The following is a 25093-nucleotide window of genomic DNA, read 5'->3' as shown; positions in this document are numbered from 1 at the left end:
TGTGAAAGAAATGCTATAACCCCCAGCCACATCCAGATGTGGAAAAGTACTAACCAGCTGTGGGATGTTAACCCCTGTCACAGTGCTGTCCTTCACAACACCAGCAATCTAAGACAAAGTGTTCACTCTGGTCTTTCTGAAGCGCTGCTTGATGAGGCTGAAGCACCCGTCGGGAGCAAACTTGGTGTGCCCTGTGATCAGGAAGTGAAGGTTGAGACACAAGATGCAACACTGCAGACCAATCTGAAACTCATCTCTTGGCATGTTCAGCCCACTCATTATCTCAGCCAATCATGGCTAGCGGGAAGGTTCCTGACTTTTTCTTTGGCTAAACCAACTAGGCTCGTAAATGAACAGCTTCATTCGTATTTAAAGATGGCATAAAAGTTTGTTATTAAGGCACATGAAAGTTTACCTGAAGGCATTTCTGCCAAAAAGCACATTTAGATTTTTTTTTAAATGCAGACGTTCAAACGGGCTCTCCTGTGAAGTTGTGACTTTCGACATACGGCCAGTTTCCTGTATCGGGTCACATATATTTGTTTTCCCCTCACATCTAAAGCTGCCTGATAAAGCTAGCTAGTTGATAGTAAAGCTAGGATGAATGTCAGAGGCCAGTTAGCTAACACAATAGTGGCTGTCAATGCACTGACTGGTCTGGAGTTCGTCTGAAATGTACCATTATGTTTCACACGTGTCATGCCTTTTCACACACAAAAAATCGATGAATACAGATAAGAGACAATTACTTTCAAGGACATTGTTTTCTTTTCATTTACCTCATCCTATCTTGCTCATGTGGGGAGCTACTTCCTGAGATTTGATTCAAGGAACAATCCAGTCAATGGTTCGGCGGTTGTGGTTTTGGGGAACTGATTGGTCAGGAGTTCTACTTGGAAATCTCTTTCTACAAACATACACAACTTTGTACAAGCGTACAAATATATTTTTAAGGTGACAACAGTGACAGAACTCTGAGTGTGTGTAGATTTAAAAACGGCAAGTGTATTTTTTATTCACAGCAGAATCATTCATACTTATAAATGGATTTGTTATCATTCTGAAAATAAATTCAAATAAATTCAAATGTCAAGTAACATGTTACATTTTTCATACATCATGATACAAGCTTTCAAAATAAATTTACACATCTACGAGTCATACTTGCAACCACAGATCTCAACCTGCCACCACAAAATTCAAAATACAAACTCAAGTAGGTCTGTCATCATTATAATCCCATAATACTGAAAAGTACGTAGAAAAGGCGTGAGTAAGAATGGCATAATTCCCCACGTCGGAATCGGGTCCATAGAGAGGAGTAGCTGCATCTTCAGTAGGGAATTGTACATTGAAATTTTAGATTTTATTTTGTGATGATCAGTGAGTATGTTGTTGCAGCAATAAATATACCTTTGCTCAACAATGTTATCGCTACGGGGGCATTTGGAATTTTGTGAATTTCGAGATATTAATTCTGTGCACGGCACTGCCCATGGACGATCAGCTTGTTGTATCACACCACCTCCAGCTCTACCACCCCTCCATCTCCTTCCTGTTTGTTATACAATGTGGTGGTATTATTTTTAGTGCAATGGGTTAAATCAGGGTCACACAGTGTTTCTTGGTAGTCTTAAACAAATCTACTTTGAAACAAAAGTATACACATCAGACACATGGGCTTAAAAAAACAAAATACCTGTACCATGACGTAGAGTGGAAATGTATTACGTTTTGAGTTTGCATCCAAATATTACACTTTAAATACATCACAGGAGACTAAAATAAAACAAAACCATTTGCTATAGAAACACCACATTTTTGGCGTAAAAAATGATTATGTGTTTATTAATTATAACATTTAAAAAATATATGAATAACATTCCACCCATGTGGCCACTAGAGGGCACTTTGGTAATTCGACTGCAGGAAAGGGCTAGTAGCGACAGTAACTGTCCAGTGAAAACTTTTGAAAGTTAATATTCTGTTAACTCATACCCAAGTAAGGTTGCTGAATTTGCCTATACTGGTATTTGTGGACAAAGCAAAATTGGACAAAAAATGTAAATAATCTGAAATATAAAAAATGTCATTGCCAAGTTGGTTTGTTTGCAAACATCTGTCCTAGGCAATCACATCACCCTTGTTTATGACTAACTCACACATATGAGACACATGGCAGCAAACTCCCTTCATGTGTCCAATCAGAAGGGCTTAATGAGGCTGCAGGTTCTGCTGAGGTCTGGACACAGCACATTGGCCCTTTGATCTCACTTGAAAGGAGTTAATTGATCTCTGTGTTACAGGCACTTTGTGTTGTAGACCTACTCTCCCAGGAGGGAAAAAAAGACTGACTGGTCATCTCACATTTGGATAAATATGAGAGAGAGAGAGATCACATCACACCCAGCTCCATCCTTGCTCAATTACAATAATGTGTCTCACACGGCCCAGATGCCATGGCAGAGAAGTGAGGAGAGCTGTGGGGGTCGAGGATAGGCCCTGCTCTCCTCTGTGAGATCACTCATTGCACCACAGCACTCACTGCACTTGGCCAAGATGGTTTTGATATCCCTCTCCCCCTGAGTCCTGTTGGGGCTTGTTAAGGTAGAGGTGCAGGGAGGACCACACGTTCAAGCTCCCCTCTAAAAGGCTCATTCCACTACCTGACGACACTCACAAAACAACAAAGAGACTAGAGGCCTCCAGGTCAACTTCAACCAGTCCTAAAGTACCAGTTAGTGCAATACCACCTCCCACTACCATGGATGGCCCTATCCAGGTACACAGCTCTAAGGCCATTCAAATAAACTACAGTGTCAAGTGTGGCTGCAGATAAAGCAGAAAACATTTATAGATAATATCTGTGTTGTTAACCTAACATAGTACTTCATAGAACACGTGTAAAGCTACAGTATGATAAAAAAACAAAGCTAAACTTCTTGTTTATTCATATCTAGCCTTAGGGGACAAGCTAGTACAGGTACAAAAGTGTACCGTTGGAAAAAATCTATAAAAAACATTTTTTAGGGTACCATAACAGTGACAATGCTCGTTGTTCCTTCAAAGTCGCAAACATGTACCTATAAAAAGTTTTTGGGTGTTGTTTTAACACTGTTGGGTATAAAGCCTTATTTGCATATTTTCCCAGGGAGCCTTTCAGGTGAATTTTAGAGTTACCAGTACCACCCATGACTTTGTTTGCTAGTGACAGAGAGATGGTTGCTGCATTCAATGGCTTTCAGCCCTGTATCCTTCACCAAGTGAGTGTCTAACATAAGGCTAAATTTTGACAGCCTAGTTTTAACCCAGCACAATGGCCTGAAACCTCTGGCTTGCAGGTCACATTATGCTGACTTGCAAAGTGATATGTAATTCCTGTTGGAATCCAGCCAGAGTTAGGATATCCAAAAATGTAAACTTTTAATCACAGTCAACCAGTGGTGGAAAAAGCTACTAATTGTCAACCTTGATTAAAAGTAAAGATACGTTAATAGAAAATGACTCAAGTAAAAGTGAAAGTCACTGAGTAAAATACTACTTGAGTAAAATCATAAAAGTATTTGATTTAGGGTATCCAAAAATGTAAACTTTTAATCACAGTCAATCAGTGGTGGAAAAAGCTAATAATTGTCAACCTTGATTAAAAGTAAAGATACGTTAATAGAAAATGACTCAAGTAAAAGTGAAAGTCCCTGAGTAAAATACTACTTGAGTAAAATCATAAAAGTATTTGGTTTTAAATATACTTAAGTATCAAAAGTAAAAGTATAAATCATTTCAAATTCCACATATTACGAAAACCATTTTATTTTTATTTCTGGATAGCCAGGGGTGCGCTCCAACATTCAGACATCATTTACAAATGAAGCATGTGTTTAGTGAGTCCACCAGATCAGAGGCAGTTTGGGATGACTAGGGATGTTATCTTGATAAGTGTGTGAATTAGACCATTTTCCTGTCATGCTAAGCATTCAAAATGTAATGAGTACTTTTGGGTTTCAGAGTAAAAAGTACATACTTTTCTATAGGAAAGTAAAAGTTTTCAAAAATATAAATAGTAAAGTAAAGATACCCCTAAAGACTACTTAAGTAGTACTTTCAAGTATTTTTAATTGATTGCTTTACACCAGTGCAAACAACCTGCATTTAGTATGATTGCCAATGTAGGGAAAATGTATAATCCATCTAAACGGGAACAACCACCTCAGTAAAGGGTGCAATAAGTCCAACTACTAACAGATTGGATTAGTTTAGAAATATGTAAGTTATTTATCTTTGTGTGGCATAAGATCAATCAACCAATCAATGTGCAGGCAAAAACATACATATTGAAACAAACAATTCTAAAAATCAACCTGCAATAGAGCATGATGGGAAATATACAGTGCCTTGCAAAGTATTCACCCCCCTTGGCGTTTTTCCTGTTTTGTTGCATTACAACCTGTAATTTAAATATATTTTTATTTGGATTTCATGTAATGGACATACATACAAATTGGAGAAGTGAAAAAAAAGACTGAAAAGAGGTGCGTGCGTATGTATTCACCACCTTTGGTATGAAGCCCCTAAATAAGATCTGGTGCAACCAATTACCTTCAGAAGTCACATCATTAGTTAGATAAAGTCCACCTGTGTGCAATCTATGTGTCACATGATCTCAGTATATATTCACTTGTTCTGAAAGGCCCCAGAGTCTGTAACACTGCTAAGCAAGGTGCACCACCAAGCAAGTGGAACCATGAAGACCAAGGCGCTTGCCAAACAGGTCAGGGACAAAGTTGTGGAGAAGTACAGATCAAGGTTGGGGTATAAATAAAAACTGAACTTTGAACATCCCACAGAGCACCATTAAATCCATTATTAAAAAATGGAAAGAATATAGCACCACAACAAACCTGCCAAAAGAGGGCCGCCCACCAAAACTCATGGAACAGTCAAGGAGGGCATTAATCAGAGAGGCAACAAAGAGACCAAAGATAACCCTGATGGAGTTGCAAAGCTCCACAGCGGAGATTGGAGTATGTGTCCATAGGACCACTTTAAGCCGTACACTCCACAGACTTGGGCTTTACAGAAGAGTGGACAGAGAAAAAGCCATTGCTTAAGGAAAAAAATAAGCAAGCATGTTTGGTGTTCACCAAAAGGCGTGTGAGAGACTCCTCAAACATATGGAAGAAGCTACTCTGGTCAGATGAGACAATAATTTAGCTTTTTGGTCATCAAGAAAAACGCTATGTCTGGCGCAAACCCAACACCTCCCATCACCTGGAGAGCACCATCCCCACAGTGAAGCATGGTGGTGGCAGCATCATGACGTGGGGATGTTTATCATCGGCAGGGACTAGGAAATTGGTCAGAATTGAAGGAATGATGGATGGAGCTAAATACAGGGAAATTCTTGAGGGAAACCTGTTTCAGTCTTCCCAAGATTTGAGGCTGAGACGTAGGTTCACCTTCCAGCAGGACAATAACCCTAAGCATACTGCTAAAGCAACACTCGAGTAGTTTAATGGAAAGCATTTAAATGCCTTGGAATGGCCTAGTCAAAGCCCAGACCTCAATCCAATTGAGAATCTGTGGTATGACTTAAAGATTGCTGTACACCAGCGGAACACATCCGACTTGAAGGAGCTGGAGCAGTTTGCCTTGAAGAATGGGCAAAAATCCCAGTGGCTAGATGTGCCAAGCTTATAAAAACAGACTTGCAGCTGTAATTTATGCAAAAGGTGACTCCCCAAAGTATTGACTTTGGGGGGGGTGAATAGTTATGCATGCTCAAGTTTTCATTTTTTTTGTCTTATTTCTTGTTTGTTTCACAATAAAAAATATTTTGCATTTTCAAAGTGGTAGGGATGTTGTGTAAATCAAACGAAACACCCCCCCCCCTCCAAAAACATATATATTGTTTAATTCCAGGTTATAAGGCAACAGAATAGGAAAAATGCCAAGGGGGGTGAATACTTTCGCAAGCCAATGTAAAAATGGGTGTGGTTTTTAAGAGCGCGTGATGATTGTACCTTTATATTCAAAATATTGGGTACAGGAATGTACCATTGTACTATATTATCCGCACATATACCCTAAAAGGTACCGGACAGTATCATGTGAGATTTTATGTGTACCCCTGAAGGTACCCCTGTGTATTTTGATCTTTTTGTACACCTGGGAACAATACTGTACCCTAACCGTACTCTTTTGTCTGTGAGTGTAGGATGGGTGTGTTGGGTGTTTGTGTGTGCCGTTGCTATAATCAGATTTGTGGTGTTTTGGTGGAAGTTGTGTGTATGCCGTTGCTACATGTCCCTCCAGTGGGACGGACATATTCTCTGCAGCACATCAAATATAAAAACAGCCCCACATGCTCTGGGATTAATGGCTCCCTATGCTTCTGTTCACATTGGAGGTGGAGTTTATCAATGGGCTGCTGTATCACAGGAGACCTGAATGCCTCGCCACCTGCCTGCCTTCACTGGTTCTATAGGGCTGATCGCCCCTGACAAGCCTCACACCGTCACTCTCTTGACTTCCCTCTCCCTGGTCACCGCAGCACAGGGGAAGCAGGCTTGTCAGAGGGAGAGCGAGAGGCTAAGCCAGTCTTAACACAGCCCCTCAAACCACCTCATAAATACAGACTTCCTTTTCCAATTTCCAACTGGCAGATCCACCTCTGTCTACTAGCTTACACACTGTTCCGTGCCAAAGTCTTGGGTGTGAGGTTAAAAATGACTATGGTGCATCTGGCCTGACTCTCAGAGGGCGGAGCTTTGAAGTGCTGATCCAGAGTTTAGTTTAATCAGTCAAATCTCACATGTATTGTAGCTGAAAAGAAGATATCACCATGACAACTGTGGTATATAGCAGTGACAGGCATAGCAGGGGAGTTACAAAGAGATGCCTTTAAATAGCTCCACAATATATGCTTAAATGTGCTTAAATACACAACAACCCAAAACCTCTCCACTAAAGACACATGTGCAAGCCTCTACCCTTTTAATTACAGCACGAGTTTACACAAAACAGGGACAAAATGAAGGCCTATTCCTTTTTGATTTTACAGTGTGGTTTCTGCATATCATTATTATTTTTCAATATGATAAAGTGGAGCCGAGCGAAAAGTAAAACCATATGAGGCAGCTTTTTGAAAGGGCGCTGGGCATGGCTTTTGAAGGAGCTGTGGTTCTGATGGAGGGCCCATTCTGAGGCAATCTGCTGGGCTAGGCCAGCCACACTCCCAAGCTCACCAGCAATACGCCCCCACAAAATTGCCCAAGTGACATGGGCAACCACAGTCTAAGGGTACAAATTCAGCAGGAAATATCACATATGACCTGCTGTGTTTCTATTCTGGTCTGCTTGGATCTATGTTACAATTATTACCTTTCCATCCATGAGCAATTAGAGAACAATAGGCTTCTTTTAAAGGTGTCAAAAAAAAGTCCACAGTCACTCATGTTGTTTGCCAAAATCTGGGTTTTAACCTGATGGATCAGGTTAAAATGGGTTTAATGCTAACCAGGGTATGATACAACAGATACCGTGGCAGGCGTATAGCAAACCTTTATAAGGGAGCACTTACCCTTATCATTACCGCTGCTGCATTGTCACATAACAGTGCTCATCCTGCCTTCTCCCAAACTGTATAGAGAGCTTCTCAAACTGTGAAGAGAGCAATGTGGTGGCATTAAGACATACCCCTGCTTACTTCTGGAGTAAAACATATGAGTGTGCATGAAGTGTAGTTGTGTGTTGTTCATTGGGGAGGTGCATGAAGGTTCTGTCTCGGGCTGTCAGTGTACTTTAGGGCTTCACTGATGTGGGGTGATGGGTGTCACCTTCATGAACAACAACAACCACAAGATGTAACAACGGTTCTCAGCAGAGTGTTCCTTAGTCACCTCTATTGGTCAGGTTCAAACCGCCGAACAGGAGACAGACAGCCACAACACATAGGATTGTCATCTGTTGCACACACCGCTAAACACCTGGGAATACTAAAATCCATTAGGAGTTTAGGTAGAAATTATATGAACACTGCTTACACAGGAATCATAAATTCATGAAGGTAACAAGCAAGTCTAATTAAAGAAGCAAGTCATTCGATTCATGTAATTTCAGAAACTAATTAAATCTGCAGAGATTAGCAAATAGATTCTGATATCTCAATCTCTACAGAATGACACATTTCAGTAGTTGTTAAATTACATTAATGTAGAGAGACAGAACTTGTTATGGGGGGGGGGGCGTATTTTTGATAACATATTATAATAGGGTCTGGAATGTGTGGGGGGGGGGCTCTGAAGTGGTAGCTCGGATGTCATGAAGCTTTGCTCATTCTTACTGCAAGTGCTCATGATGAACTGACTCTGTGGATGGATGTGTGTGCTTGCTGAAACAAGTGTTCATCATACACCTTCAAGGAGAACTGACTACTTGACTGGATCTGTCTGTCTGTCAGTGGGAGCAGAGCAGAGCAGTGAGGCAGCCTCCCATTTATTCTCTGGAGTCTCAGTCACTGCTACACAGCCTCAATCCTACATGTTACTCTGACAACCAAAAGGGAGACATGAGATTCTGTGGTCATGAGATTTATAAGGTGTTTATTCATTCTTATACATTACATAACTGAATAATATAATAATATATTCAATAACAATAGATTTAAAACAATTCAACAATCATATCAATTTAACATGTGTATAGCCTATTTGATTGTACTAAACTTAGTGTTTCCCAGGACCCCTTAGGGTAAAAACCAAAACGTGCTGGGAAACACTAACACTACACAACTAATTAAAATGATCAAAGCTTGATGATTAGTTGATTATTTGAATCAGCTGTGTAGTCCGACGGTAAAAACCAAAACGTGCACCCCTTGGGGTCCCCTGGACAGAGTTTTGGGAAACCCTGTACTAACTCAACATTAAATTTTTTCCTAAATAAAAACTGGAAAAGGTATCAACGTATTTGGAGATGTGGAACAGAATTAAAAATACATTTTCTGATAGCTTTACAACATATGAGGTCATTTGGTTGCTCTTATCATGCAAGCAATAAGTGAGCACAAACAATTAAATGAGCGTTAAGCGGAGTTTGCACAGTATTGTTATGATAACAAATACAAACATTTGACCATAACTCTGAAACATACAGAGCTATGGAGAGATTACAAATGCACATTTAACAACATTTAGAATAGTTACCTCCAATATTATGATACTTGGAATTTTATGTTACTAACTTCACATCCTGTTTGTGAGATTTCTGTTAGCCGTTAATTTGAGATAGATTAGAAACCTGTTGACTTCTGACATGAGGGACTACTGTGAATGTAGACTCTAAACTGGACATCAGAGACATCATTCCAGTAAGTGCTTCGTTGTTGTGGAATGAGAGACCATTCGTGATTGTGCTGTAGTCTTTTACTCTGTCCCTGTTCCTCTCGAGCGTTCCTCACTCAAAGGCTCTCTCAGTACTGGCTCTGGGTGGGCCTGGGAGGCAGGGAGGTGCCGATGCTGTGCTCCGTGCTGAAGTTGTACTCATACTGCCACAGGATAGAAGTAGAAAGGGATTTAAAATACAGTATATCCTGTACAAACTGTTTGTATATGAAAACACTTCTTCACCAACAGCATTGAGGTTTGTACAAGTAGCTCTTTCAGTAGCAGATCATTATGCCTTCAAGATTACAAGCCGGGTATGGGTTTGAGTATGAAGAAAGCTGAAAGGAGAAATGTGTGCAAATACTGTCCCCTTGTGGAATAAATTGAGAATGTATAATATGTTTATAAAACCACAGTGCTTATGATTTTTCTTCACACCATCCATCTCCCAGATACATGCATCTAATGCACAGTTCTTCTTGGCTTTCTCAATGGATAAAATAACATATTCTTTGGTCACAAACAAATGTAAAAAAACATTGCAATAAAGGAGAGCAATTCAAATCCGTTTAGAATATATTTGGAGAAAAAAACCCTCCAGTAATCAATTGTGATGTTGTGGTCAAATATATATTTCAATTCATTGTTGAAAGAGTAGTACCACGTATCAACTTTTACTATTGCAATTTTACTAAAACAAGCAAGCACGTACCGACTCATCACTTCAATACACTCTGATCTGCAATACTGACTCACTGCACTAGGTGATGCTGCAAGATCATCAAATGCGTTTTTATATCTATATTCAAAGATCCCAACTAAGCACAATGGATTTATTGGGAATCTCCAACCAACACCCCTCTGTCTTTTAGGAAACTATAAGTTACGAGTCACATGCCACAAGACGGTTAGTTATAATGAAATTCAGCCACGACACCTGGCAAAATAAATAAACAAATATATGTAAGTGTGAGCCTGTGTGTGGATGATGGATGGGGGAATGGGGTGTTATCAGGGAGAGCATGTATCACTGTCTGCCACTTTTACACGCGGGCTGACAGGACAGTGACACACAAGAACATGGGCGGCAGTCACCCAGATGAACAGAGCTTCATTTCCTGTCCCTGCTCCACTGCTAAAAATATGTGACATGTTGTCTTCATTAATTCCACCTCTATTTGGAGCTCTCTCTCTCTTTTCTCTCCTCTCTCTTCTCTCCTTCTCTCTCTGTCTGTCTCTCTCTGTCTCTTACACACTACATGCACCCAGTCACACACACAGTTTACTGCTGAAACACACACACGTCCATAGGTGCAAATGAAAATGTCTGTCAGATTCAAACACATATATGAAAAGACATCCACACTAACAGACACACTCTCACAAGCTAACTCTGAAAATCATTAGCCAGCCGCCAAAAACAAACATTTTCTAGCAGTGCAAAGTACATAAAGACGTCAGCTCAAATCGCTTACTAATTAACACTTAAAAAGATACAAATTAGATATGCGTGGATAAAAGCAATTATAATCTCCACAAGTTTTGCGAATCATTTGGGAAATGAAAAGAATGCCTAATTGCTGGAACCAACATCATCTGAGAAGTACGGCATAAGTGATGCCTGTTAGGAAATGTTCTTATCTGTAACACTGTATATGATTACAACAGTTTTCCTCAATTACACGTGCACATGTCAAATACCCCTCTCTTTTATGTATGTCTTTTAAAAAATGTATCAGTCAGTTAGAATGTCCTTTACAATAATAATCTTTCTTCGCCCTGAAGAGAGACAATGAACTCCTCCAGTGTACTCTGACAGTGACCTCTGCTGGACAACTGAACACCACTCACCATGAACAGGAACGGCCTGTTTGTGTGGCTGCATATTTTAAAGGCTGCACTAAATATTGCACTATTTATTCATAGTGGTATTGGATTTGATACACTGAAAAAAAAGATCTAGCGCATATTAAAAATACTGCTTAGCTTTTGATAACTGTAAATATCTGTGCATATATGAGCAGGTGTTACTATGTAGTAACTAGGAGGTGCTCAGTGACTACATATTTTGGCTTCAGCCTTCAAACTAGAACAGAAAACCAGTATCTACAATTTAGAGCCTAAAATGCAATTTTTTTTTTTATTTTTTTTTTTACAAAAAATAAGCACTCCAAAAGCTCAGAATATATATTTGGCATGTGTAATATCAAACTAAAATACGATATTCATTTCCCATCTCTAGAGATATTGTAGTGGGATAATAATGCGAGAGGAGAGAAGTAAAAATAACACAATGGTGAGGGATGTTTCCTCTTGGAAACTAATTATCAAGCTAAGCTGTGACTTCATCCCCATCAGCCTGGCCCCACCATTAATCTTGTGCTGTCGTCCACTTCACTAAATCCTGCGTGTTACACTATCTCACATTTACTTCATCAGTTCCAGCTACCGCTGCGGTAATTAATGATTCCTAGCGCTCTTCCCTTCCCCTCCACGGCTCAGCTCGCCATGTGTCCTGCTGCTAATCACACTAACTGAGAGGAGAGGAGAGCTAGCCTACGGGACGAGCTGCCAGGCTGTCTCCATCAGCAGACCGCAGTGGCCACACACACACACACACACACACACACACACACACACACACACACACACACACACACACACACACACACACACACACACACACACACACACACACACACACACACACACACACACACACACACACACACACACATACATAATATTAGTACCTGAGCTGACAATGACAATGAGCTCCATTCTCAGAGACCAGATGACAAGATGGCGACTGTGTGATTTCTATACTATGTGACAGTATACAGAGCCAGGGAGCAGAACAGACACCCAGTTTGATGAGGGAGTGTTTGCTCTGTAACACATCTCAAACCCAACAGCACCTGTTCTTTTACAGTGGTCTGTCACTTCCTGGCAGTTCTGATACCCAGATATCGTGCTAATGAGAGAGAGGGGGAGGGGTTCACTCTCCTTCATGCACACACAATAACTGTGTGAGAACACACACACTCACACAAGCACAAGAACATATGCATGCACACACACGCGCACACACACACACACACACACACACACACACACACACACACACACACACACACACACACACACACACACACACACACACACACACACACACACACACACACACACACACACACACGCACACTTTTCTCATTTTTGTCTTACCAGGAATGCCTGTAGGGTAGCTAGTTGCTCTGTAATAATACACTGTCTGTATTCTTTTCATTTACTCTGCATGAACGTGTATCTCTACTGTCTGTATGCTGGCTGTCTCATTGGGTAAGAAAGATCAAGTAAGGCTAATTGAAACCAAACACATGCAGTATGTGCATCATACTGGCAATCAGTTTCAATAGTGAGAAGACCACCAAAAAAAGAAAAGAACACCAAATGGAATCCAGAGGGTTTTTGTGCAGAACAAAGTGAGACTAGTCAATTCTCAGAGAGAGTGGCTGACCAGGCCCAGTCTGGGCGGGCTTTAATTCAATCTGGGTTTAGTGGAGCCAAAAGGGCCTTGCCCGTCTCAGACACTTAATTACAACCCCCAAGAATGTTTGCTTTGCATTCTGGGCCAACGGTGTCAGTGGCAGCCGAGCGTTGCAGCCCCTACTCACTTCCTCCTCGATCTCTGCCAAGGATTTGATCGTAATGCCCATTAAATTGACTCGCTGCATCTGAAATCAAAAGCAGAGAGAGAAGAAAACAAGAAACACGGCGTTAGGCACATGGCTAAGTAAGCTTAAAATCTTTAGTCCTCTCCCTCTCTGTTTCAATACAAAAGGTGATATAGTGACAGCTGCCGCCAGCCAGCCAAATGGACTGCATTGAGCCAGCTCTGTCTGGCTGCATGCATTCATCACTCAGTCTACACTGGAAGAGAAGAGAGGAGAGTGCAGGAAGCTGTGTAGAACTGACTGGGGATCAGATCCTGGAGAAGGAAGAATACAGGCTACATACAGTATGTCCTCAATTGAAAAGTGGATGGATAAAAGCTACGTGTGGAGAGCACTTTGTACCTCACAATTTAACAAATTAGAGGCGATGAAAAGAAAAAGGCTTTTTAGTTGGCATAATTCAAAAGCTTTTTGTAAACACTCACTTCTTCAGGGGTTCTTGGACATTTTTCAGAGATTGTGAAGGGCACATCATCCATTGCTGAAAAGAGAAAATAAAATGTTGAGTGGAAACATTAAAGAATAAAAACATGACAACACGTTTCATACATTTCATACAAAACCAATCATTCCATAATCTTCATACTGAGTATCTCATCCTGGCTAAGTGTAAAAAAAGAAAAAAAGAATTGAAGACCAGCCTCCCTCAACCTCCCTCCCACCCAACCCTTCCTCAATAGCTTGAAGATGAAAGGTTTTTTATTCTCCACTGTACTTGAGTACCTCCACCCACCCCCTTCCCTCCTTCCCCCAAAACCCTCGCCAGCCCGACTCCTCTTTAATTACTCTTGATTATTCCTGATTCTGTCTTGTCAGAGAGATGTTCCACTCCAAAACAAAGACACTCGCACAGAAAAAGAGGAAAGAAGTGAGACAAAACATTCACCGGATACTGATTTGCATGAAAATAAGCCACAGTGTTTGGCAGGCAAAAAGTGGATTGAAATGAGGACTTGCCAAGAGCGTGGTAGTGTAATTAGCATTTGACCAAACAAACGAGCTTCAACAGAGCTATAATTAAGCAGGCCTGTAATTAAGTGTATGCCCTTTATCATAATGATCATGGTTAAAATGGTATGATGGCTGCCAGTTGATTATTAATGGTGCAACCCAATACTGTACGCAGCCTGCAAAGGAATCAGAGTGTCACTACTGTCAGGCTAGAGAGCAGCCCTTTGTTTATAAAATACATTAGGGCCCAAATTAACGCAGGGTGACAGGGGACACAAAGGCTCTCGTTCCTTTCCAGACGAGAGGTGGTGACTAACTGCCGCTGCTCGGCTACACCAAATCACGAAGCACACAACTTCTAGCTCCTCTCTCTCTCTCTCTCTTTCTCTCTGAAGGGCCACAAATATCAAGAGGCCAACCTTACAACTGGTGTTATTTTACCCATAGTCCATCAGCCTGCTGGCACAGGAAAAGGAACTCAGAAATAAATGTAACCAAATGCTTTTCATGAGTCACTGTTTTGGATCTGATATTAGTCTGTGGAGAATATAACTTAATAACAGTATTTCAAACAATGGCATTTGACCGTTCCTTCATTCTGACACTTATGACTGCCTTTTTGTGTACCTCAACAGTAGGGATCCATTATACTGTACTTTCCACCCATAAATGTGATTTTTACTGCTACAATGAGGTCTTTGTAATCTACCTGTGACCTCACATAATGTAATGACTACAGAGCTCTGAGGGAAATACATTGAATATCACCCCTACCTAAAACCCACCATCGCCATTACAAACCACTACTGTAAATCTACACTATGAGTTAGGGCGGATGAGAGAATAGCCTTTGGCCTCCATTTACCATCACCCTAAAGCCATTTAGAAAGCCAGCCCTGGCATGTGTGCTTCAACCCGCTCAGAGGAGGACTATTTAGCAGCACTGCTAGCTGAAGGGCTATCTGCAGCAGCAGGCTGGGTGATTGGGTGGATATGATGGCTTGTTTAAGCCCATAAAAACAAGTGAATAAACATGTGCTACTGTGTCACCGGGAGCAAAGAGGTAGGCGGGCGGGGGAATATATTAGAATCAATACCCAGCAATGGGAAGTGCAGATTGCACCCTGTTGATGGATCTGTGTGTAACAGACAGATTAATCTAGAGCTGGAGGCTGGGGTGCTTCTTTGTTGTTCAAGGATTACATTTTAAATCAGATCTCACTTAGTATCCCCCCACCATCCATACTGGAGGGTCCATCTCACACCCAGACCAACGGAGGAACTTGGAGCCGATTTTACTGGGCGAGAAATTGCTACTTTACCAGGCACAGGTACATACAGTAGTGGAAAGTGCTGAAGTAATGTTAGTCCAATCTCCTGGTTGAAACACTCCCAGTCTAAAGCATTCACTACCTACTCAAATGGCCAGGGCTAGAGTCTGTCTGAGCAATGAATCAAGTTCCAGCAATTTGTGTGAGGAAAACAAATATTTGACCATTGGTCATGTGGTCCAATCTATATGTGTGTAAATGGTGTAGTAAAAATGTGCGCGTTGTAGAGTGATTGTGTATTTGGTATGATGACATTTTCTATCAAATCAGAGTCCATACATGTGCTCTAATTATGACTCCCTAATGAATATGATGATGGTTATGATGGTGATCATGACGATAACAACAATGATGATGATGGTGGTGTTAGCGAGTAAGGGCCCTTTGGCCTGACTGATGGTAGTGTAAAGAACGGAGTCAGCACGGGCCCAGAGTGGATCACTGGCTTATTAATGGCTCTATCAGGTGAGATGAGGAATGGCTGCATTGTCATCTCCAGCCCCTGGGCGCAGACGAATGGCTGTTTCAGGACGGGATGGGCTCCCTCGTCTGCTGCGCAGAGCACCAATCCTTCACAGTTCTGTAGTTGGACGCGCTGTCACTGTGGACTTCAGCTTCAGTCCCGCTATGACCCGTACACAGGACTATAACACACACAGACACATGCACACAGACACATGCACACACACACACACACACACACACACACACACACGCACGCACACACACACACACACGCACACGCACACGCACCCGCACCCGCACCCGCACACGCACACGCACACGCACACGCACACACACACACACACACCACACACACACACACACACACACACACACACACACACACACACACACACACACACACACACACACACACACACACACACACACACACACACACACACACACACAATTATACAGGGTTATGCTCAGACATTGACTGATTGAGGACTGTGTGGGTGATCGAGCATACCTCCCATTACCTGAACCACAACTCTTAATTAACAATGAAAGAATGTTAAATAACTTTTATTTCATGCTTCACTAATTCAACATACCTGCACTGATCTGTGTCCACTATAATTACTCAGGTGAATCAAACTGACTCGAGGATCAGCTGGGAAAGTACTGAATATTTACTCTAATACAGTCTTACATGCCTATCTATTTTTAAAGTGGCCATATGAATCAGTAATGTTTGGGTTACTGTGACTAAGACGGTGGTACTTCTACTGAGATACAGTGAGGGGACAGCGGGAGCCGAGTATGAGAAATCTGAAGATAAAAAAAGAACCAAACCGAACAGTTCCCTTTGGCCAAAATCTATCACAGACTCAGTTTTGAAAAGTTATTACGGGAGTTTCCAGTTTCCATCTAAGCACTTCCCTGTAAAGACATGATATTAACTGTTTATTGCGCCTTGAGGATTGATGCATCTACTATATATATTTTTTTTTACAATAGAAACTTTGTGCACAACCACACCAGTGTCCAACTCCAAATACTTTATTCTAGGTTCCTTGCCAGTGTATCTGCCTCATTTAAGGTAAACAGAGTTTGGATCCACATAGATCAAGAAGAGGAGGACCTCTTCTGCCCATTCACAGCCCTCACCCCGACTAGACACTGACATGAGAAATAGTGGCCAGTCCTGACAGCATCTCTGAGACAGATTGTAGTTTATTTTGTCGCCCGGGCATACCATCTGTGCCATTCCAATAGAGGCTGTTTTCTCAGGCTGCTGTAGGAGAGAGGGCACGAGGCACAGGGTCCCTCAGTAGCTCTGCAGCCGCGGCAGGTCATTAGTCAAATTGCCTAATGAGAGAGAATACAAATTGCCCCCTACCCTGACAGGAGGTGTCAGAGCTCCTGACCCGTGCTATGAGAACAGATGATCGCGCGTTGCTATTTTCAGATTATTTTAATGACTGTGGCTCTATGATTTCCATTCTTTTCCCCCTATCTTTTTTTAAATTCCTCCAGACAGAATGGGAGTTTGGGGGGGGGGGGGGACCTATGAAGATTCTGAAAATGTCCCATAGAAAAGCAAAAAAGTGTTACTTTTAATGATTACAGCAAATGAAAAAAGGGTTGCTGGGGATGACAACTGAATATATTATCTTTATTCATAATTCATATCCTTTTTCACAAGCATTACAATTGAGACGTTATTCATATGATATTCAGGATATATTTTACAACAGGTTCATTTTGGACATTGGACTCTATACACTTACTAATGTAGCACGGTAACCCGAGTTAGATTGATGCCGTCACCAAAAATAGATACCAAAACAATATTTATGAAATGGAGACAATTGTAAAATGCCAACACCTATACTGAAAAGAGTGATTTAAATGGTTTTAAGACACACTACTAGTCCCAGATAGCTTGGAGGGCATGATTCTCAGTGCAGCTAATCATTTGTACCGGTGGATTATATGGGTGTCTCTGTAGACTCCTCAGGGGCAGTAGTGGGGCTGCTAAACACCCAGGTTTACACAGAGAAAGAGAGGAGGGAAAGCGGAGGAGTATTTAGCAAGGAGGGAGTAGAGTTATTTTTTCCATCTGTGTGACAAGCAGCCCTTGAAATCCAGTTCTGGGTTGGGAGCCAGGAGGCAGTCCCAGTCGGGCGCTGGTCCATCAGTCTTCCAGAAAGTGGGCACACCTACAGTGAGTTGGCCACAAACACTACGGCACAACAGTGGATATTTGGAGCTGCACAGTCTAATTTCACATAATTTCTTCTATTTGAGGGCCCATATTTTTGTCTCTCTGTTATGGACATTAAATGCATATGATGATATAACAGACACCTACAATAGCATAATGATCAATCATGCATAGAGAACTTACCTGGTTGCACATTTTATTTGTAAAATGCTATTTGTATTGTGCTACATCCTATTTGTATTGTGCTACATGCTATTTGTATTGTGCTACATCCCATTTGTATTGTGCTACATCCTATTTGTATTGTGCTACATCCTATTTGTATTGTGCTACATGCTATTTGTATTGTGCTACATGCTATTTGTATTGTGCTACATCCTATTTGTATTGTGCTACATGCTATTTGTATTGTGCTATATGCTATTTGTATTGTGCTACATGCTATTTGTATTGTGCTACATGCTATTTGCATTGTGCTACATGCTATTTGTATTGTGCTACATATTGTGCTAAGAATTTCTTCTTAACTGACTTGCCTAGTTAAAGAAATATTATGCTATTTGTATTGTGCTCTGTAATTGCAAAGTAAACATAGTCAAACATCCCTTTCAAAGTCTCAAAACTCCAATGTAGGCTAACCACGATGATCACTCAGCACAATTCTGGGAATTGAATAAACATCAGAACTTGATAAGCAGTACATTGTCTTTAAAGACTTAACAGTGGCACCAACATTGAGCCCCAGCTGTGGTTGCTGGTAAATGTGCAGCAGAATCTGTGTATGAATGGGGTACGCCTCTCTGGACAAGTGTTAAATCTGGCAGAGGGCTGACAGTAAATTGCATGCGCAGGATGGGACACAGCAGAAGGCACAATTACACAAGTCCCCTCTTAATTAGCGGTTCTGTGGGCAAACTAACTTGTAATGATGCAAGGGATGTGGTGAGCCCCAAAAAACTAACTAGGAACACTCCAGAATACTGGTGAGAGTGTCACATGGCCATGTGCCTTCTGAAGAGGATCAGAGAGTGACGTGTGATCCGTTGTGATCAAAGCAGCTGTACACTATGGTAAGGGATGGTCCCCATGCTGCCCTGCTCCCCCCAGCTCCTAGCACTCTCTGAGCTCCTTGCCCTCTGGACTGTGGGCAGAGCAGCAAGTCCTGCGAGGTTGTGGGTGGCGTTATTAAGTTTTCGGTGCTCACAGTACCAGGCAATGTAAAGTGGCACCTCACATGGTGAGTAATGAGCTGTGCCAGGGCGGAAGCAGGAGGGATGACAGCCAGAGAGGCTTCCTTGGCAGCCACTAAGCTGGGCCTCAACCAATTCATCATCCGCCTAAACCAATCCACCAATGCCGCGACGCCATTTGTCATTAATTATGCTAATAAACACACCATTACTCTCCTGGTGAAACAAGCAACGGTTATTAGTTAAGGCCTTTCGGATAGGTTGACACATTGAGGCATGTTTGTACACATCAACGTGTACACCCTTAGAAAAAAGGTGATGTCTAGTACCTAAAAGCGTTCTACAGCTGTCCCCATAGGAGAACCCTTTAAAGAACCCCTTTTGGTTCCATGTAGAATCCTTTTCCACAGAGGGATCTATATGGAACTCAAAATGATTATACCCGGAACCAAAAGGAGTTCTACCTAGAACCAAAAAGGGTTCTACCTGGAACCAAAAAGAGTTCTACATGGAACCAAAAATGGTTCTACCTGGAACCAAAAAGGGTTCTACCTGGAACCAAAAAAGGTTCTCTTATGGGGACAGCTGAAGACCCCTTTTTAGAACCCTTTTTTCTAAGACTGTAGGTCAGTAAACTGTATGTGGGTGAGTAGGCCTATAGTGTTTCAAGTTGGAGAGACAAAACAATTGATTCAGTTGAAATGTTACAATAAGTGAGTGTATGGTTCACCTAAAAAGAGACTTACTGATTTTCATCCAATCATATGGGAACAATTTCTTAATCAGGCTCTTTGCTATGCTCACAAACATAATGACTCCATCTTTGTAAAAAGGAGATTGTTTTAACATTTCTAAAGCATACTTCATAGGTCCTCTCTGAGCAGAACTATTTTATACAGCTTCTGGGAGCCCCAGATGCCCTTTTCCAAAACTACTTCATTTCCAGAATCTCAATGTGCTTTTTACATCACACTACGGTATGTATTATGAGATCATTAATTACAAACTTAACAAGTCAGCAGAGCCATTAAAAGATCTTTAAGGCATATTTGTCCATAAATCTCCTTAAACTATATTTAATGACTGGATTTGGGGGAAATATTTTTTATCAAGTTCTAATTAGATGTGTGATAACAAACCCTGCTGTACATGGAGGGAATGAGGGAGCTGTGACAGGCCATCCATTGATGGTCTCCATGTCTGGCCACTGAGAATAATGGAGCCCTGCTTTTATTCCAGGGAAGAATAGAGAGCAATGAGGGATGTGAGTCCAGTCTGGTCTGCAAATGCAAAGCTATTCAAAGTCACTTATTAATGGGGATCTGAAAGATTGCATTCATATATTTTGTTTGTAAATATATTTCAATATGCTTCAATTTATGGCCTTTTGAAATTAGCAGATTATCAAAACAGAAACCATTTGTGTTAACTGTCTAGGTAAAATGTGTTGACAATAGAAAATATTTGTAATATTCAAGATACTGATAACCAAAATGGTAAAATGATCACCATCTTTTGGGGATGTTCACTCTGTGCGTAAGCATGTTTAAGCACTCTTTTGCTTCTCTCTCCACACTGACCATAAGAATAAATCATTAATGGGTTGTTAGAGAAGAAACTTCACAGTTTTTCATGCCTTGATGCAAGCCGAACCCTTTGGCTTTGTTTCAGACATTTAGAATTGTTTTATCGTACAGGAATTGCATACTTTAAATCTTGTACCATCTAAATTAAAACACAGCAGTAAATCTGCCCAATACCTCCCCCCATTAAATATCCATGCAAGATTCATTTGGCTCAATTTACTTAATCCAGGATCCTTTGGATGGATGCCTTACAGGAGAGGAAAACACCACTCTGGTTCGTGTTTTAATGACCCACCAGAGGTGCCACAAGGCCATTGAATAATAAAAACATGCCGATGACATTTGTGTCACTTGGCGGAGGTTGTTTTTTAATCCCTCAGCCTAAAGAACGTTGTTATTATAAAATATAACCACACTGGTGTAGAGGCTGCGGAGATACATCATAGTGTGTTGAGATTACAGTTGGAGATTAGCAGAGCTGAACTCCTCCCTCTGCAGAGGCTAGCCTGCAAGCCCAGCACCCCAGAGAGAGATAAGATGGAACTTTTGTTTGAAACCTTATGAGAAGCCTCTTAATGAAAGTGCCGGGCCAAAAATAATCTTTTTTCTCAATGTTAGTCAATCAAAAAAATGGTGTAGTTGGAGAAAAAGAGGAGAAAGAAAGTAATTTTGTATAATCAGTGAGCACCATCTGGAACAATTAACTGAATTCCACAAAACCCATAGGATCAGTCATATTGGCTTATTAAAGATCCGGAATTATACAAGTAATAAATCCTTGGAAAAAGGAAGCGTAGACCCCTGCCTGTCACGACTATTTTAACTTCAAATACAGTGGAATGCTTGATAAGGCTGAAAAGAGGAGATTAATATATGCAAATTACATCGAGCATTTAAAAGCCCCCCAACAACTGTCTCCTTTTTTTCTGTCTCTTATTATGGGGCTTTATGTTTTATTCATACACCGACTCACCTGTCATTTCATAAGCTAAAATATTATGAGGGTATTATTAAACAGCGTAAAGTGGCGCTTTAATTGGAAAGCCCCATTGCATTTTCCAGATGCACAAAGTTTAATAAGGATTCTAATATCGTTCCAGAAAATCAAAAATCATTGTCATCCTTCTGCCATGGTATTTTGCAAACCCAAGTTCATTTTGAATCTTCCTTTTTTTTCTCTTCCAATGGATGAACTGTCTCCCGTCTGTTAATTGAACTTCTTTGAATGGATTGGGAAATAATTGCACTCCATATTACGTTATATCTGGGCCAATGTCAGGATTTTTTGATTAATGCAATAGATATGTTAATGTATTACTTTTTATCACTAGGATGTCTGCTAAATATGACATGCTGTTCAATGGATACACAATAAAGCAAATAGTATATGAACTCCATTCAAAACACCATCCTTTTATGCCAAATAGTGAAGTAAAGGGAAAGAAAACAGTACTTCAAATTATGTAAATTAATAGAATACTATATACCAGGGGTATTCAACTCTTACACTACGAGGTCCGGGGCCTGCTGGTTTTCTGTTCTACCTGATAATTAATTGCACACACCAGGTGTCCCAGGTCTAAATCAGTCCCTGATTAGAGGGGAACAATGAAACAAAATGCAGTGGAACTGGCTTCGAGGTCCAGAGTTGAGTTTGAAGGCTAAATACCTTTGAAGATGCATTTTGTTATAATCCAATACATTTCATAAATGCACATTTCATTATAATTACATGCACCAGGAATAACTTGCTCCCCTGTCAAAAGTATAGGAAATAATTGGCAAAGAAACTTGACTTGGATCAAAGAGATACAGGTGAAATAAACAAAAGGTTGGGGCTGTTGTGAAAACTTCGTCTCTGTCAAAATGAGCTTGAACTGTCAAGTGAGAGGAGCTTGAAAAATCTATATGAATTAGTTTTTAACAATCTGGTTATAAATGTCAAAGCGCCTGCACATCACATCTCCACATAAAGTGACTGAAGATGACAGATTTCCCAGACATGTTGCCTCTCCTCCCCTCTCATTCTTTTTTTTTGTGTTGGGTTTTTGTTTTGTTGGGAAGTGACGGAGGGTTTAATCAAGAAAGCAGGCAATTCATCAATCCTAAAGAAGGCGCCTGTACAACCCTGACAGAGCGCACATGGTTTTAGACCAACGTGAACCTGGCCAGCTGTCAACACACCACACACACCGCGCAGCTCACAATTAACACAAACCTGTCGTCTGCTCCGACCCCACACTTGGTCTGCAGGTCGTCACACTGTTAACGAAGGAGGAAAGATACTGCCTCTCACAATCTAAATGTGTGGCTGGAAGGCTCTCTTTTCAAGACAAATGAAGCTGAAAGAGAAAGTCTTTGTACAGTATGACTGGGAAGATGAACCCCTCTCTTCAAACCCCACAAAGTGATTCAAAGAGAGAGCAGGGCTGGAGGATTTGTGACATGGTGATAAAAGAGCAGATACCAACGACATTCATATGATTATAGTGCACAGCCTCTATTGATAAATGATGATTGCTGGCAGTGTACTGAATCACTATGGTTCTTATTGTCACTCAAATACTGTCCTAACAGAGGTATAACACACGGAAGACCACAGACCAGACCAATGTAGGTAGCAGGTACTGTAGTTAGGTATTACAAACAGTAACGTTGTCATTCTAAATAACATGGAACAAAAATGATCCCTAAATCAGTAATTATATGTTATGAACTTTGTGTGAGATCATATAATAGTGGACTGGTAGACTTGACTATCTTCAAAAACTTGTAAGGACACGGTCAGTGTGTGACAGGGATAACTGGGATGATAAGGGCATGCCACAGCCGCGCTATCTCGCCACTGTGGAACAAGAGGAATCTTCACCACATGGTGTCTCTCTCCAGCTGGATAAAACCTGCCTGCTCTACTCTCCACCCTCCTCGTCTGGAGAAGCACCATCCCACACTACGGTGTTTCAGCAAGTTCTGACTCCATAGACTAAGCCAAGTTTAAACTAAGTTCCAGTCCAGATCAATTTCATTCCACTTTCCACTCTATTATTACTAAAAGAGCATTCAGTTTGCATTTCTCCTACAGCAGAAAACTGCTGGTAAATGTGAGCGTGGCATGTGATGAATCATATTTGACAGCTGTTAAACGTTCTCTTGAGTGTAATGCTGAGCTCCTCTGGGAAGCAGTGTTCATTCTTACAGATAAGCACAGCTCTTTACACGTCTGTGATAAAAGACATGAAATGTGTGCAGATCAATTACCAAAGGAGCAATCTACACGTTGGTGGAGATTAAACACTTTTATAACAACATATGGCTAGAAATATTTAAAAAACGTGATTCTGCAATGAATAGAAGTGATGGGAATTGAAGTCAGCTCACTGGGGGTCAGGTTGGGGCACAGTGAGAGAGCTAAACTGATTTAGAATACAGTTCCGATGATTTGCAAGACACCTTACCATACTGTATAATTTGCACATTCCATATCATACACAGTGAGACTCCCTATGTGTCGTTGAGTTTGGTGCAGTAAAGATACAGCTTACCGGATATGGTATAGAGACTGGAGCTCTCTGAGTCAGGCCTGCTTGTGCTCCTCCTGTAGGGGCTGGTGTGGAGCGCTGCAGGTATTTGCCTGGAGGAGACAAAGCACCATGTCACGTCAGACAAGTGTACCACAACATTGAAGGTGACATGTTCTCTGAGATCTGGAGAAGAACGCCAAGGCGTGGATTCAGTGTCTGGAGGAAAAGGGGTTCACTGGGGCAGGATCTTCCGATTCCAACCCCATCATCCCCATGACGACACCCCCACCCTCTTCAAGTCAGACAGCGCGTTGATCAGGACGAGACACACCTGACAGAAAATGCTCTGGATATGGAGACATGAAATAAAAGCCAACCTGTACGTGAGCTGCCCAGGGTGCTTTAGTAGGTCTTTAATGGTTTGGGTCTGGGATTAGGGCCTGGTTAGTGCTAAAGGAATATAAATGATATGACTCAAGGGAAGTCTGTTTTACCATACTACAGGCTTGCCTTACAAAAGAAACAGCATGCAATGCACTTCATGGGCAGTTGGAGCTAACAAACCATATAAGACTGCAATCCTCATCAATCAGGCTATCATGAATTACACCATGTGACTAAGCTCTACTGATCGATAAATCCACAGCAAGCGCAAATTATTTCTCAGCTTCAAGAGAGCTGCATAATGTGACTGTGAACATTTATTGAAGTTAAAAATGA

General features: G+C 41.2%; 1 protein-coding gene across 1 annotated transcript in view; it reads right to left on the bottom strand.

The window, feature by feature from the left end:
• Positions 1-8580: 8580 nt before the first annotated feature.
• Positions 8581-25093, bottom strand: part of LOC135514161 (multivesicular body subunit 12B-like) — a 36587-nt gene continuing 20074 nt past the window's right edge. Inside the window, exons 7-10 of the mRNA XM_064937411.1 lie at positions 24395-24483; positions 13543-13598; positions 13058-13117; positions 8581-9544 (exon numbers count right to left, since the gene is read on the bottom strand). Coding sequence (XP_064793483.1) covers positions 9470-9544; positions 13058-13117; positions 13543-13598; positions 24395-24483 — 280 coding nt within the window. The 3' untranslated portion in view covers positions 8581-9469. The remainder of the gene's footprint in view (positions 9545-13057; positions 13118-13542; positions 13599-24394; positions 24484-25093) is intronic.

This window comes from Oncorhynchus masou, chromosome 25 (assembly GCF_036934945.1).
Source record: "Oncorhynchus masou masou isolate Uvic2021 chromosome 25, UVic_Omas_1.1, whole genome shotgun sequence".
Classification (NCBI taxonomy): Eukaryota; Metazoa; Chordata; class Actinopteri; order Salmoniformes; family Salmonidae; genus Oncorhynchus; species Oncorhynchus masou.
The sequence above is the reverse complement of the archived record's forward strand: the minus strand, read 5'-3'. Positions and strand labels throughout refer to the sequence as shown.